The 14,544-nt window shown below is 42.2% G+C and overlaps 1 protein-coding gene across 4 annotated transcripts; it reads left to right on the top strand.

Annotated features, from left to right (window-relative positions):
• Positions 1 to 3: 3 nt before the first annotated feature.
• On the top strand, positions 4 to 10,828 carry LOC119027814 (serine hydrolase-like protein). Of its 4 annotated transcripts, none has more exons than XM_037113312.1 (11): positions 4 to 1,328; positions 1,416 to 1,559; positions 2,203 to 2,316; positions 2,756 to 2,775; positions 2,880 to 2,954; positions 3,139 to 3,245; positions 4,403 to 4,424; positions 4,558 to 4,634; positions 4,761 to 4,848; positions 6,559 to 9,482; positions 9,840 to 10,828. In XM_037113312.1, the coding sequence occupies exons 1-10, from the start codon at positions 1,316 to 1,318 to the stop codon at positions 6,676 to 6,678; spliced, it is 780 nt and encodes a 259-aa protein (XP_036969207.1). In that variant the 5' UTR covers positions 4 to 1,315; the 3' UTR covers positions 6,679 to 9,482; positions 9,840 to 10,828. The 4 variants fall into 4 exon arrangements, with proteins under 4 accessions (XP_036969207.1, XP_036969288.1, XP_036969304.1 ...); XM_037113393.1 differs by having other exon boundaries at positions 5,548 to 9,482; XM_037113409.1 differs by lacking the exons at positions 6,559 to 9,482; positions 9,840 to 10,828 and adding an exon at positions 4,229 to 4,308 and having other exon boundaries at positions 4,761 to 4,820.
• The last annotated feature ends 3,716 nt before the right edge of the window (positions 10,829 to 14,544 follow it).

Below are 14,544 nucleotides of genomic sequence, written 5' to 3'. Positions count from 1 at the left end.
ACGCACCAAGTGCTGCACTGCAGATTCACAGTTTTTCATGCATTCATACAGTTCAAGGAGGTTTTCACTGCTCATTTCAAGGTGGAAGCAGAGTGGGAATTTCAATCAAAACTTCATTAACCTCCAGAGTGTATGGAGGAAGGAAAAATGTCTAATTTCATGGTGTCCACCTGGAGCGGAGGAGGTCTGCCGCCCAGATCCTGGTACATCCCGTGTCACGATCCGTTTAGCTTGAAGGAGTATTGTACCACCACTGTAATGGAACTATGTGCCATAACAAAATGGACGCGAGAACAGATGAACCCCTACCGTCATATAGTTGTGTAGTAACATTTAATTCACTGGTCAGCAGCATATTAAAACACAAAAGTCTGTGGTTCATTTAGTGGATCTCTGAATGAGAGTCATCATTCAACTGGAGGTCAGTCAGCAATCCAAATGAGATTTACTCAACATTTAATGATCGTTGGTTGTCCCTGTTTTCTCTCCAGTCTTATTCTGATTTTGTTAAATGCTGAATTAGTTGCTGTCTTCACTAAACTAATCTGCAGAAGACAGCCTGGATCCTCTGTTTGTTTTTTCTTTTTCTGAAGAAATAGTTCAACATTTTGGGAAATATTCTGGTTGTTTGTCTCACCAGAACTTAGAGGAGAAGAGTAATATTGGTCTTTCTGTCTGTGGGATCTGAAGCTGACATGGCACAAAGCCATGTAATTGTAACACAATTATCATTTCAGCACCTCCAAAGTTCCCCAATTTACACGGTATGGCTTGTTTACTGACACCCAAAATGTGAAAATGACTTTTTTCTTGGGTATGCAGTATTGTACTGAGCAAGGCTAACAGTTTTCAGTTTTCGCAGTCTGTATGTTAAGCTAAGCTAACACTAGCTTCACATTTAGGCTTATGGCACAAATATGAGGGTGTATTTCCCAAAATGTCAACACTCAAAGTCAATGCCCAGATTGATTGTCAAAAGAGACATAAGTTCACAGTGTAGTAATATATTCCAGCCGGGACACAGACCCCATAGGAATAGGATGGATGGACAGTGTTGAGTATGGTATCAATTTGGACAATCGAAATAGTTTTTGCGGTGAAATGATATGTTGGGGGGGGGGGCAGTAAAGCAACACACAGGCATGCCAATAACCATAAAAATCCACAGAAGAAGAAGAAGAATGAGGCTGTGCTCTGAGGTTCTAAAGTTCAAAGGTTGTCTGCCTGTTTCCGTTGTTATATGCTGATATTTCAAAACAACTTGGTATTTTGCTTTGGCTGGTGAGACGTCACGTGAGGATCATCAGACACTAAAATGTCCTCCACAGGTAGTATGTGAGCAGTAAACATATGTAAAAAGATCCTTGTTTCAAAGCTGTTCTCTGAGGTTGTGCTGGTCTGTGTTATGTGTCCAGCTACAGAGCTCTCTGTCCCGGTGCCCTGGGGACAGATCAGAGGTAAAGCCTGGGGTCCTGACCACGGGCGTCCTGTGCTGTGCCTGCACGGCTGGGCTGACAACTGTGGTACCTTCAACACACTCATTCCCCGTCTACCCAAAGGTAAACTACTACAGAGGAGAAGAGTGTAATGAACAACGTTTCAGTTTGTCTGCCATTTTGGATTGGTTATGTGTTTATCATATTCTTATCAAGTTATTATAACGTTAGTAGAAATCTGCATTTTGTGTGTTTGGCGCCCCTCCCACGTGTTTCGGGGTGCAACACCACTGTGGCAGATGCAAATCCCATGTCTGTAACGTGATGCAGGTGCTGAATACAAACAAAACTCATTCAGAATTACATGTTATGTCTTGAAAAATTGTGTGCTGAAGTTAACATGCATGTAACGCCGTGATCTGACCCTTTCACTGTTTGTACAAGTTATGTAGTGCAGAAACAAGTGATAGCTGAGACAGAGATGCCGTTCACTTTATTACAAGACACTGTACCATCAATGTGATTTTGAAGCTGTTATTTGAAAGTAAAAAAAGTCACGTAATGTTGCTTTAATGTCTGTACAAAGTTACAATCCATCCAGTATTTGTTGAGATGTTTCAGTCTGGAACACAGCGGTAGGATCGGCCAACATTTCCAGGAGCATTACTGAAAAAGAAATGATGACAGCGGGTGAGACTCAGGACTGAACCCTGCTGAGGTTCGCTGCGCTGTGGAATATTTAATCTCTTTTTCTGCTTCCTCTCAGACGGCAGGTATGTAGCGGTGGACATGCCAGGTCACGGTCTGTCCTCCCATCGTCCTCCCGGAGTTTTCTACTCTTTTCCCGCGTACGTGGCGGATGTTCGCAGAATTGTTGACAGTGAGTTCAAGACGATGCAGGACCTTTTTCAGCGAGATGTGGAGGTGGAAGTTAAATCGTATTGGTTGTAAAGTACAGCAGGGAGTGATTTAATCAGATGTTTTCTGTGACAACTCCCACAGGTCTCCAGTGGATGAGATTCTCCATCATAGGCCACAGTATTTTTTTCAGGTCATTTACCATAAAACCAGTGGTAACTGATTAAGCATCTGAATCACTTCATTACAGCTTCTCAAATGTGAATGTTACCTTGGACATTTTTCACTTTTCCTCTAGACATCAGAAGCGACACCAGGCACTTTTTCCTTGACTAGTTGATCTATCAAAAAATATTAACTGATTAAAGGATAATGGAAATGTAATTATTGTTACAGCCCAGAATCTATTTGAAATAGGCCTGTAACAATAAAGATTTGATTGTTGTTTCACTACCTGACAGGTGGGAACATCGCTGCATTGGTCAGTAACATTCATCTCACGCAGCTTTTACTCGATATACAGAGAATCTGTCACTGTGTTTTAGTGCGTGGTGTCTTATATTGTCCATGTTGTGTTTTCCACAGTTCAGCGCACTCTATCCTGACATGGTGGATGCTGTCGTACTGCTGGACACTTTGGGATTTATTCCGACAGATCTGGTACTTTCACAGTTTTTATTATCAAGATACTGAGTATGACAAGCCTTTAAAGAAAAGATGGTCTAATAGTGACAATATCCATAAAAATATGATTTAATTATTCCTCAGTTATGCTCAGCCTCCACTGTTGTCAGGTCAACTTGACTTTCTCGACTCAGTGTTTCTTTGTCTTTTCCTCCTGCAGACAGAAATACCCAAAGTGATGAGACAGGGGATGGATGAGATGCTACAGTATGAAAAAAAGACAGAAGAGAAGAGAAGAGTTTACACTTATGAGAAGGCAGCGGAGAGGTATTGTAGTGCTCCAGCTCGTGACCAATTCCAGTTAAATAAGCTGTCATTTTTGTTTTCAGTTTTGAGATTTTGCTCTGTTTCGCATCTGTCTTCTCTCAGACTAGTGGGGGAAAATGTCCAAAAGACACCTGTAGGTGTTTATTATTGTTTAGATGACTGTTCAGTTTGGAGCAATTAAGTTGCCTCATTCGTGCATTTAAACATAAAGTTTCAGAAAACTTGTTCAGCTTGTCTCTATGTTAGTAATCAGTCTTCCACAATCTGATACATTCATACTCGATTCATCACTTGTCATCACGGCAGCGCTGGTTTGAGCTGAAGACCGCAAGTTTGCACTTTTAAAACAATCTGAGACTGCTGATTTAGAAAGAAGTGTGCTCATCTGACCTCTGTAGTCCTCATGTGCGCTCGCGGCTAGCAGTTTCAAGCCACATTAGCCGCTGCTAGCATAACGCATCTGAATCCCAGCCACACTTCTAACAGTCAAACAAACAGCAGTTGACAGATAAGAAGAAGATGATATCGCTGCTTTCGTTCCATCGATTTGATCCTTTTTTTTTTTCCTGTCCACCATTAGCCTGTCATGCTGAGTGCTGTGAGTGAAGTCATGAATCACTGGAATACTCTTTAAAGGGGCTCTACGTAGTTTTGGAGAAGAAATTCAAACTCAGATTTATTATATTTTCAATATTAATTAGGTAATATTGATATTTTCCATAACTGAGTAAACAAGCTGCTCTCAGGTGAAAATAAGGTCCCCAGAAGACTGTTTGAAGCTAGAAAGGTGGCAGGGTCCGCCACATATGAAGGAGGTAACACAGTGTGAAAGTTTGTTGCCCGTTAAGATCAGTTTGTTTGTTAAGTTTGTTGAGGCTTTAGAAATCCAGATCTTTCTCCTCTAACTAAGATTTCTTCCCAAAAACTACATAGTGCTCCTTTAAACATGAGACATTAAACCACAAGTGTTGTATTTCTTTCAGGCTGTCAGCTGCAAACCCGACTCTGTCTGAACAGTCTGTGAGCATCCTTTTAGAGCGAGGTCTAGTTCAACTTGAAGGAGGTGCGTCTCTATCTCTTCTCCACCTCTCAGAGAGAAGTAATCTCTCTTTGCTTTCTCTCATCTGCTGCCAGCTCGAAGTGTTTCTCTTTTGCAGGATTTGCATTCTCCAGAGACCTGTGAGTTAATTTTGTAAGTCTTTTTCAACCTTCCAATCCCTTTTCCCCCACATCCACCACCTCCACTCTGTAACAGATATATTTTTCTACCAGAGGATCGTACAGCACACGTGTTTTATCTTCGGTTTTTCAGAAAAACATAGCGCGCATGAGTTTCGAGCAGAGTCTGGAGATGCAGGCGAGGATTCAAGCCCCTCTGCTAGCTGTTCTGTAAGATGTCAAACAACACACTGAAATAATGTCTAACACGTCTAATTCAGTTTGATGTGGCTTATTGAAATCGGCAAAGTACGTCACACTAAACCTTTTTTTTCCTCAAACTTTGCTTTTTATCAGGGCGGACGAAGGTTTCTGTGTGACGTTTCCGGACTTGAGCCAACAGAGGGTTGCTTCGAGACTTCTCCAGGGCTATCATGACCGGAGCGTGAGTTTGAATCTTGCATATGGAAATCTTGATAGTTGCTGGAATAATTTGTTCTGATGATTTTACCATTGTAGAATACTAGAAGGGTGAGGGTTCATCGTTAACAGACATTAACAATGCACTTTATCCTTGAGAAGTGAATCACTAAACTGACTCTGCACCGATATAGAAATCCTACAGCCAGCCTTGTTAGTGTTTCAAACAGTGTAAATAAATGTAAGTTTATTGTGTTGCTTGTTAGGTAGTTGTGTAGTTGACAACATGTGGAAGGAGTGGGTAGTGATTATAATAGCTCTGCCATAAATGATGTCCATAGAGGAGGACAAAAAAAAGTCAAGTCAAGAGTCAAGTTTGAACTGTTGTAATTAAACTTTAGTCACATGGCACACAAGCACATTCTCCAGAAACTAAAAGATTTTACCTTTTAGATGAAGCCACATACATGCAATTAGGCCCCTCTGTCCTTCTGTTATAATATCTTTCCATGTTGGTATGCAAAATAAGTAAAATTGTTTAGAAATAGGTGAGTCTGAAGGGGTTTTTAAGCCAAACTTTATACTTTGGTATATAACTGTATACTTTTGGTAAGCACATTTCAGTAGAGATGATTGTTTCATTATCATTTGTAGCACTTTATTTACATGTGTAACAATTAAGTGCACCTCATGTTACCTTGGTTCCTGCCTGCTCTTGTTTCAGAAGGGACAGGTATGACAACAAGGAGTAGTGTTGTGAACCCTGACAGAGATCGGAGAATGTTACCAACAAACAAGGTTACAGAAGAGTTCAAACACACAACCAGATTGTTCCTTTTCTTTGAAAAAAAATAAATCAATATCAAAACTGAGCACAGAGGAAAATACACAGATGTTTTGTTCAGTACACAAAAGACCTTTTTCACATCGGACGTTTTAGCTTTTCAAAGCAGTGAAAGCACAGATGTCCTGGTTTCAGGCTCCTATTTTTCTCTGTGCTTTCTCAGTGTCATGACTCACTTGGTGAAACTGAGCCTTTGTTGACATTAAATTTGTTACACCTTTGCTTTTCCTGCTGTGACAAGTCACAAAAGGGGACTGTGGTTCCTCAGTATCATGCTGGGCAGATGTACCAAATGGCTCCTCAGACCTGAAAACCTCACAGGGAACTTTAAACATCCTTTCACAAAGTAGTATACAGATTCTACAAGTAAACATGTGTTTACATATGTTAAAGTGAGTCATACAGTATGGGCAAATGTAAAACGACAACAACAAAACAGCTATGCAATGAACAAGAGCAGTGTCCCTGTGGTACACCACCATGAAAACACAGACAGAGATATTGCTTTTTTTTATTCCACACATACGTCTTCCTTTTCAAAACCTGTGGCTTACATTACCCACAGTGACGTCGGTTAAGACAAGTTCATGGATTACATTTCCTCTGGAGCCACACAAGGCTTTATACTACCTTTTCATATATGCACACTTTATTGTATAAAAATGGTGGAGTTACCCTTTAATTCAATCAAGCCTCATTCAGTGTGAAACACGATAGCCCCGTATCACTCAGAAACAAAATTCTGGGCCAAGACCCAACCTCCATCCAAGTTTTGAGAAACGAAGACTCAGCGTGAGAGAAAAGATCTTTCTTTTGAAAAAGTCAGAGCTGCACAAAGTAATGTAAAATGAGAAAATCAAATGTTCACCATCACTTCTCTCTCTGCCTCAGCACACAGTGGTGACTGTGCCGGGCGATCATCATGTCCATCTGAGCAATCCTGAAGTTGTCGCTCCTCTTGTTTCTCAGTTCCTGCAGACCGATGTGATCCCACAGCAGCTGCCAGCATAGTGAACACACACGCACACACACACACACATGCACGCACGCACGCACACACACATACACACACACACACTCCAAGAAGACACATACTCATTGTGAAATTTCGCACTTTAAGTGCACTGTTCTCAAACAATACTTAACATATCACTTTTTGTTTTTTCAGTCCTCATGTGTCACGATTTGAACAAAACTGTGAGGTTTCTTCTGTGACGCATCACCTATAATCATATCGAATCATGTAAATGTTGTTTGTGCTTTGTTCAGTGTTTTTGTCATCACTTCACAATATTGATTTCAGGCCTTTATGATGCAGCAACTTCCATCTTGTCTTCCCAAAGCTGTTTCTCGCTAAATGCAGACAACGCGGTGGCATAGGGACCCCATGAAGAAATAAAAGTGTGATGTGAACAGACTGCAGAACTGACCTGACTACTTATTGTGCTGGCTCAGCACTTGGGTGACCAGACAGAAACATTTGGAACAATCACCAATCATCAGTTATGAGCAGTCATCCCCAATCCTGAATCCTGCCCTGTTTGTCCAGAAGATTAGTAATAATGGAGAATAATTAACATTACGACACCCGAATTAGCTTTTTAAACACAGATACTAAACCCGCGAATAATCAGCGATGATCTCCTTTTATGTTGCCAGTGAAGTTTGCCTTTCGTTTTTCCACTTCTGTCTTCCATTACTCATCACAAATGCGCTGGAAATACAGTGAATCAAACACCTCATTAGACTACACCTAGAAAACTTTAAACTTGTTTTACAAAGTCTTAATCAATAATATTCATAATTAGATGGGGGGTTTTTTTTCAGGGCTGGTAACAGAATGGTTATTCTTTTGAAATCTTTAACTTCAGTCTCTCTTTCAAAATCAGCGCTGGCTGAACAATGTTCGAGCGCTGCTTGACGGAGACAGATGGAAAAATATTAACAAGCCAACAGCCTTAACTTCAACACACATCATAGCATCGCGCCTTAAAAAGGAGAGTAAGTAAGCATGTTCACCCAGCTGTGACATTCACATTACAGCTGAGCCGAGCCAGAGGCGATAAATACCTGTGACTACTGCCGGGTTCATTGACAGGGGAGTTAATCCTTCTGATATACATTTACATTGTACACAGAAGGGTTTCCTGGCCAGTGTGAAAGATGTATAAGTAGATATATAAACAGAGTTTGGAACCCCCTCCGCAAAATTCGATCACCTATTGTATAGGGCCCCAAAAAAGCTATAAATGGCCCTGCTACTTCTTCAAAATCTTATTTGTTCATATAATGCATTTCTTTTTTTCCTATTTTCCAATTTTTCTGAAGTCATAGAGTACCTGTTCCCATCTTGATGAAGATTGGTGCACTGTGAAAACACCAGCGGCAACAACAGAAATGATCGTTATTATTAAAGGAGCTCTGTGGAACTTCTGTGTTGTGCTGGAGGCTGGTCATTAGTTTATGTTAGCAGACTCAATTTCTATACTAACGTTAGCTACTGTTGCTCTCAGTTAGCGGAGGCACTCGGGGAAACATCCATAAAGTCACATCCTTTAGACGAAAAAATCTGACCTGAGTCCTTCACAAAGAAATCCACAGTCCAGCAGCATTAAACAGCTGAGACAAGCCATCCACAGGCTTCTACAGGCAACAGAGAGAGACGGGGGAGGTCTCATTTCTCACATCACATTATAATCTGCTCACACGTTGCCAATAAATAAGTGATTAATGCATGTGCATAATTACTCATTGTGACATCGATCCCCTTTAGTCTTTCTTTCTTATCTTTCGCTTCAGGTAAGACAGCAAAATGAAATGAACTATTGCATAAAGTAAAATATAATCAAATAAATGTGATTCTTTGACAAATTGCATAAAACTAATTCCAGTGATGTCAGATAAAATGAATAAATAAGAGACATGATGTCCTAACCTGGTCAAACTATGACAACAGAACAAAAAAAAAGTAAAATAAATTCTTCACTGTTAAAAAAAAAACCCCAAAAAACACCATTTCTTTCTGTAACTCGTTGGACCAGGATGTCACATGTCATCAGTTCTGTTTGAAGCTGTTCTGTTTAACTCGGCTGCTTTTCATGGATCTCACGCTTGTGCAGAATGTGCTAAAAATGGCAGTCATCAAAAGGGATGACATCCACTGACAACTTTTCATTATGTAGGCCATCCTCTCTGTATTCAGCTTTTGTCTCGGAAACCAGCAAGACAAAAAGCCCCCCCCAAAAAAAAAAGAATATCTTTTTTCCGCCCTTTTGCTCAGAGGAGTGACTCCATAAAACACTGCAGCTGCCGTCACTCAGGGCAGATATGAGAGGTGGTGCTCACAAAAAAATGGCCCCCTCTCTCCCTCTCTCAATGTCACATAAACTGTGTGATGGCCTTGGTGTTAAATGGAGTGGAATTGATTTTACGCAGCGAGCAGCAAGCCGACGAGCATCCAGAGACATCTGAAGGGCTTGCCCCCACCACTCACTCTCCCCCCCCCCCCCCCCAAAAAAAAAAGATTATAGTTATATAAGTTTCCCTCCCACTCTCTCCATCCTCTCAGCCACCAGCAGGGGGGTTGTCATAGCAACCCCCACCCCTCCTTTCCAACGTCAGCACCAGGAGCCGGAGGATGAAGCCGCATGCAGCTTCTGTCTCTTGTGCCTCTCAGAGAGCACCTGTGATTCTGTCCGCCTCGCATGCAACAGTCAGAGCTGCGGCGCCGGAGATCATCTCATGGTCGGTCTGACTCTTTGACATCCAACGCCATCAAACCCACGGGAGAGCGACTGATTCAGCAGCGCCTGCAGGTGAGACACGATGCCGTTATTTACTACACCACAGCACTGTTTTTGTGGGGTGCAACACCTGTGTGTGTGTGTGTGTGTGTGTGTGTGTTTGCGGACTGAGAGGATCTGAGTCTTGTGGAGGCAGGCGGCGTGCTGGATGCTGGTTGTGTAATGTCTCCGCTGGTTCCAGTGAGAATAATGGGACACTGGAGATGCTGCAGTTTGTCATGATGTCCGTGAGTGTTTGCAGGGATTTAAATAACAGCGCAACTCTGCTCATCCACCCTTCCCTCCCTTTCCTCCGTCATGTCTCCTCATCCATTTTCCACCCTGTCCTCCTCCTCCTCTTCTTCCAACCTCTTCCCTTCCCTCTCACAGCAGTGATGTCGTGGCTGTTCTTGGACTGGTTCGTCCCTCTCTACCTGCTGGTGTCGGTTCTGGTTCTGGCAGGCTTCGGAGCGTGCCTGTACTTCCTCGAGCCCGGGCTGCAGGATGCCCACAAGTGGAGCAACAAAACAGTCCGGCATCACCCACTGGTGGCCAGCGTGAACTGCAGAGATGACGATAGCAATGCCCTGATATGATCGAGAGGACGAGGGGGAGCAGGGCGGGGAGGCAGGCCATCTGGACAGGGGTGCCGCCAGGACAGAGGTGGGATGGGAGCCAACACCTTTTAAGATGGAGAGGACGAGAAAGATGGAGGAGCTATCATTCCAACTATTCCCTGTTTCTCTAACACACTTAAAGCGTTTTTTCCCCTGTTAGAGATCAGGGAAAAGTTCAGCAGAGTTAAAAAACAAAAAAAAAAGAAGCCAAATGCACAAAAAGGAGGTGGATTGGAGGACATGTTGCCCTTTAGAAATGATGTAAATTTCACGCCATCTTATACTTGTGCCAACTTTTACATACGTTTTGTAACCCGACAATCACTTTACATATCTCATGAAGTTTACCTACATTGTGCATTTAATTAAGGGTGAAGGGAATGACATAAGTGCAATGAATTTGTCGCCAGCAGGGAGGGATTGGTTTTTTTTTGTTTTTTTGGATCCTCTCTCTGGTGATGTCGGCATGGCAGCTGCTGAGAAGCATGAGGATTGTTAGTGCCGCTGTGCCAAAATGGTGTAGTACTGACGTTGTTAGAATACTATGTGCTGAATAAACGCAACCGATTTGTTAGCGGTGCCAAAATTCTCCTGGATGGACCAAGATTGTAGAAAAATAGTATTTGGTAACGCTCAAAGTGGTTTTGTTTTTTGTTGTTTTCATTGTTTTTACCTGACAGCATGGTGAGGAAACAGAGTGCGGCTCTCTTTTGATGATCATATGCTTCCTTTTGTTCATACAAAATAAAACTGTTAATCCTCTTTTCTCTGAGTTTCTTATTATGATAAGTGTTTCCATTCTATGTCACTCTGTACTTCCACTCCAGAAGGAAATGTTGTACTTTTTTTTTTTTTTGCATCACCACATCTTACAGCTGTACGGACTTTTCAGATGAAAAAGGATACGTTTACAAAATACAGGACCAATCCCTTTACAATAAACTGCCATCTTTCAGACATCAACGACAGAAAAAAGCTTAAAATAAACAAATACATTAAAACTGCTCAGATTTACTTTGAGACCCCTGGAGGGGTCCGCAGCACTTTTACTGAAGTATTTCAGCAGAACTGTTATCACATTTCTTGAGTTATTTATCTAAAAGGATTCCCGTTGGCTGAATGTCCCGGGGTCCAACATCCAGCATGTCATATTTACAATTATAAACATTACATTGTGTTTCTTTGAGTTCATCACATGTGCACCTCAAGACATGATCATATTAATGTACTCTTACTTTTGATACTTAAGTACATTTATTGCCAGTAAAGTGGCTCTCATTCTTATGTACATTTAAAATTAGACAGTTTTACTCAAAAACTCTCGCTTTTGCCAAAGGAATATTTAATGCAATATCTTAACTTTTGCTCAGGTATGACTTTGGGTACTTTTTACAACACTGGTAATATTTCAAATCAAATAAACATGTTTCAGTACTGAGTAACTTATTGATAAATGCTGTGTAATTAATCTATAAACCATGAATATGTTGCAGCTGATGTTTATCAACCTTTCATATTGTTAATATAATATATAATATATATATAAACGGTTTATAAAGCATTTGATTGTTTGCTAACTGTAAACTAAATTTTAATTAACTTTAAATTACCATTAATTAAATGATGCTTATCCTAAAATATTACCAAAATGTCTTTAGTTTTACTCTCTTGGTCAAAGCTGTTAACACATCAAGCATGAGGAGGTGTTTTTTGAGTCCGCTGCCTTCACAAAGTGGCCATTAAAAGAAAATAGAACTAATGAAATCTGAAGTAAAACAAACAAACTGTAAAAGCGCTGAAATGAAAACAAAATAAGAAATGGAGACAGAGTGATGAAAAATACACTTAGGGTGAATCAGACGGACTATTAAGAGCACATTCAGACTTCACAGACGGAGTCCCATGAACCGAGCGAGATGAGAGGCCGCAGTGGGAGTGAAACAGAGCAGCTATAGTGCCGAAGGAATGGAGAGAATGGCACTTCTGTGCCCACCACTTCCTACTGCTGAGTTCCCCGTCTCGCACTCTTTCACTTATTTACTCTCTCAGAGTGTCAACAACAGAGGCAGAGCTTCACACAGCAGGTCAGTGTCTGTTTCCCTCTATTGTGAACTAAAATATATGAATTGTTAAGCTCTGTTATATAGTGTTCGCACAGATTTTGAGGTAGTTAATGTTATAATGTTACAATATACTTTAATGTCGACACATCAGAGGGACGTTTTATCCTTTTATGCCTTCAATGGTTGCTTGTTACTTTACAGATTTTAAAAGTAGATTGTTTAACTCAAGTTGGATTTTAATGTAGCTCATACTTGTAATTGAGTACTTTATCACTGTGATATTGTCACTTATTTCTAAATTAAATTATGATTTTCCTGCATTTCTTCACTGGCGTCAGTTGAATCTATCGTCTCCTCTCCTCTCACGCAACTCTGTCCAACAGAATGAGTGTTTTTCACCGTCTGGCACCTCTGATCCCTCAAGTGTCTGCAACCTCCAGACAAACAAAAGAACAAGCGTCAGTCTGTTTGTCACCTCCTCTCGCCCTCTCCTCTCCCGTCATCAAAAAGAAACCCATTCAGATCCCGTCATTTGATGAGAAGGGACTCATCTATGAAAGAGGCAATCGAAAACAGATCGACGCTGACAGGTAAATTAAGCTGGACCTTGAATTCCTGCTCAGTTCTAATTCATTTCTCCATTTACATTTTTTTCCTCTCTGTTTTGGCTTCAGATCTTTTGTTCCAATTTGTTCCTCCAAGACATCCAGTCGGCCCTCTTGGAGTAAATCATGTCAGCATTCGCACGGAGAAAGAGCTTCAACCCTCCCAAGAACCAAACCCAAAACACACAACCCTCCAACTCTCCCTGCGAAGCCCAGAATCTCCATTTCTCCTGCTCCAAAGCCAAATTCCTCTCCCACTCTGAAACAAAAGCCAAGTGATTCTCTTCATCTCCCTGCCTCACATCTGTGTGATCCTTCTCCATTACTGCAGCAGCCTCCGCCGAAGCCAAGTGTTTCTCCGACTCTGACCGTCCCGACACCCAGACTGAGTCCGTCTCCAACTTCGGGAGACAGTCGGGGAGCCCAGCAGCCATCTCCTGTTGCAAAGGAAAGACGTGCTAGATCGATTACCATTTCAAACACTAAAGCTGACCCTGAGTGCAGCAAAGTGGTAAAGCGTGACATCCTTGACCAAGAAGCTTTACTGGACTTCACTAATCCCACGTTGAGAAAAGTTTGTCCACAGGAGTCTCAGAGACAAGCAGCCACGTCTCAAAACTCCTATTTAATACAAGAAAAAGTTAGTCTCAGTAGAAAAGAGAAACCACAGCCTCCACCAAGGAATATAGACGTCAGTGCAATTGTTAAACCAAAGTCAAACATCATAAAACAGCAGGAACTTCTGCCAACTGGAGCGGCAGATGCACAAACATCTCCCTCTGAGTCTGGAGGGATTAAGTTCGCTAACGTTCAGAGAGAGTCTCTGTCTGTGCTGGATGGACTGGCTGCTCAGGTGAGGCTTCACAGAAACCCTCAGAGCAGACTTGCAGGATTTGCTTTCAGCGACCAATCATATGAGCGAATGTGTTCTGAGAGAAGTGCAGCTTTATCAGTGACTCCTAGAGTATCGATTGTCTCTCCAAATGTCGAGACGAGAAGGAGACGATTTGGCTTCAACAGCGAAACGAGAACTCAGGAAGAGAACAGCGCGTGGACAATTACAGGAAGTTCATCGAAACTCTTTGGGAACGAGTCGCCTCAGAAACACAGGCTCTGGTCAAAGGCTCAGAGTCAAGCCACCCAGGTGGATGTGAAGAGTGCAGCAAGCCAGTCGGACCGTGCTTCAAAGGATTACAGCTGCCAGTCTGAAGGCATCGATCAGAAAACGGAGGATCCTCCTCAGTGTGCACACAGATTAGTTCGACTTAAGACCTGTCTGGTGGCACCTCACACACAGGAGGCCGCATCAAAACCTGCCTTTTCCACACCTGACATTTTAGCACACAAACACCAGCATCAGAGTATAAGCCAAAGAGGGGAGAACTGCCGTGACACAGGACCCAATCAAACAGGTATTTTTGCACCATCTGGCCATCACGAGGCGCCCACAAAGCCACCAGAACATGGCTCAGAGAAGTGCGTTGTAAGCTGCTCACCGCCTGTGGCACGCCGCCCGCTCAACACAAACAGCACTGGCATCGGTTCAAAGGGGGTCTTTGACCTGCTGTCCCAGCCGCCGCGCAGAGAGTACCAGAGACCAGATGGGACAACAACAGCTCCCCTTCCACTACACCAACCGAATTACTCACCAGCAGACAGAGCGTTTATCATGGAGGAAGCAGAGGACCCCTATTATGTCACCATGTACTACCCAGGTTCAGTGTATGTGGGTGAGTACAGAGAAACCACTTGGAAGGCAAATTCCTCAGAGCACACCAGGGACTCTTTCATCTCCTCTGTTTAAATCTAT

The sequence above is a fragment of the Acanthopagrus latus genome, chromosome 1, assembly GCF_904848185.1.
Source record: "Acanthopagrus latus isolate v.2019 chromosome 1, fAcaLat1.1, whole genome shotgun sequence".
Classification (NCBI taxonomy): domain Eukaryota; kingdom Metazoa; phylum Chordata; class Actinopteri; order Spariformes; family Sparidae; genus Acanthopagrus; species Acanthopagrus latus.
Note: the sequence above shows the minus strand (reverse complement) of the source record. Positions and strands in the feature narration are given on the sequence as shown.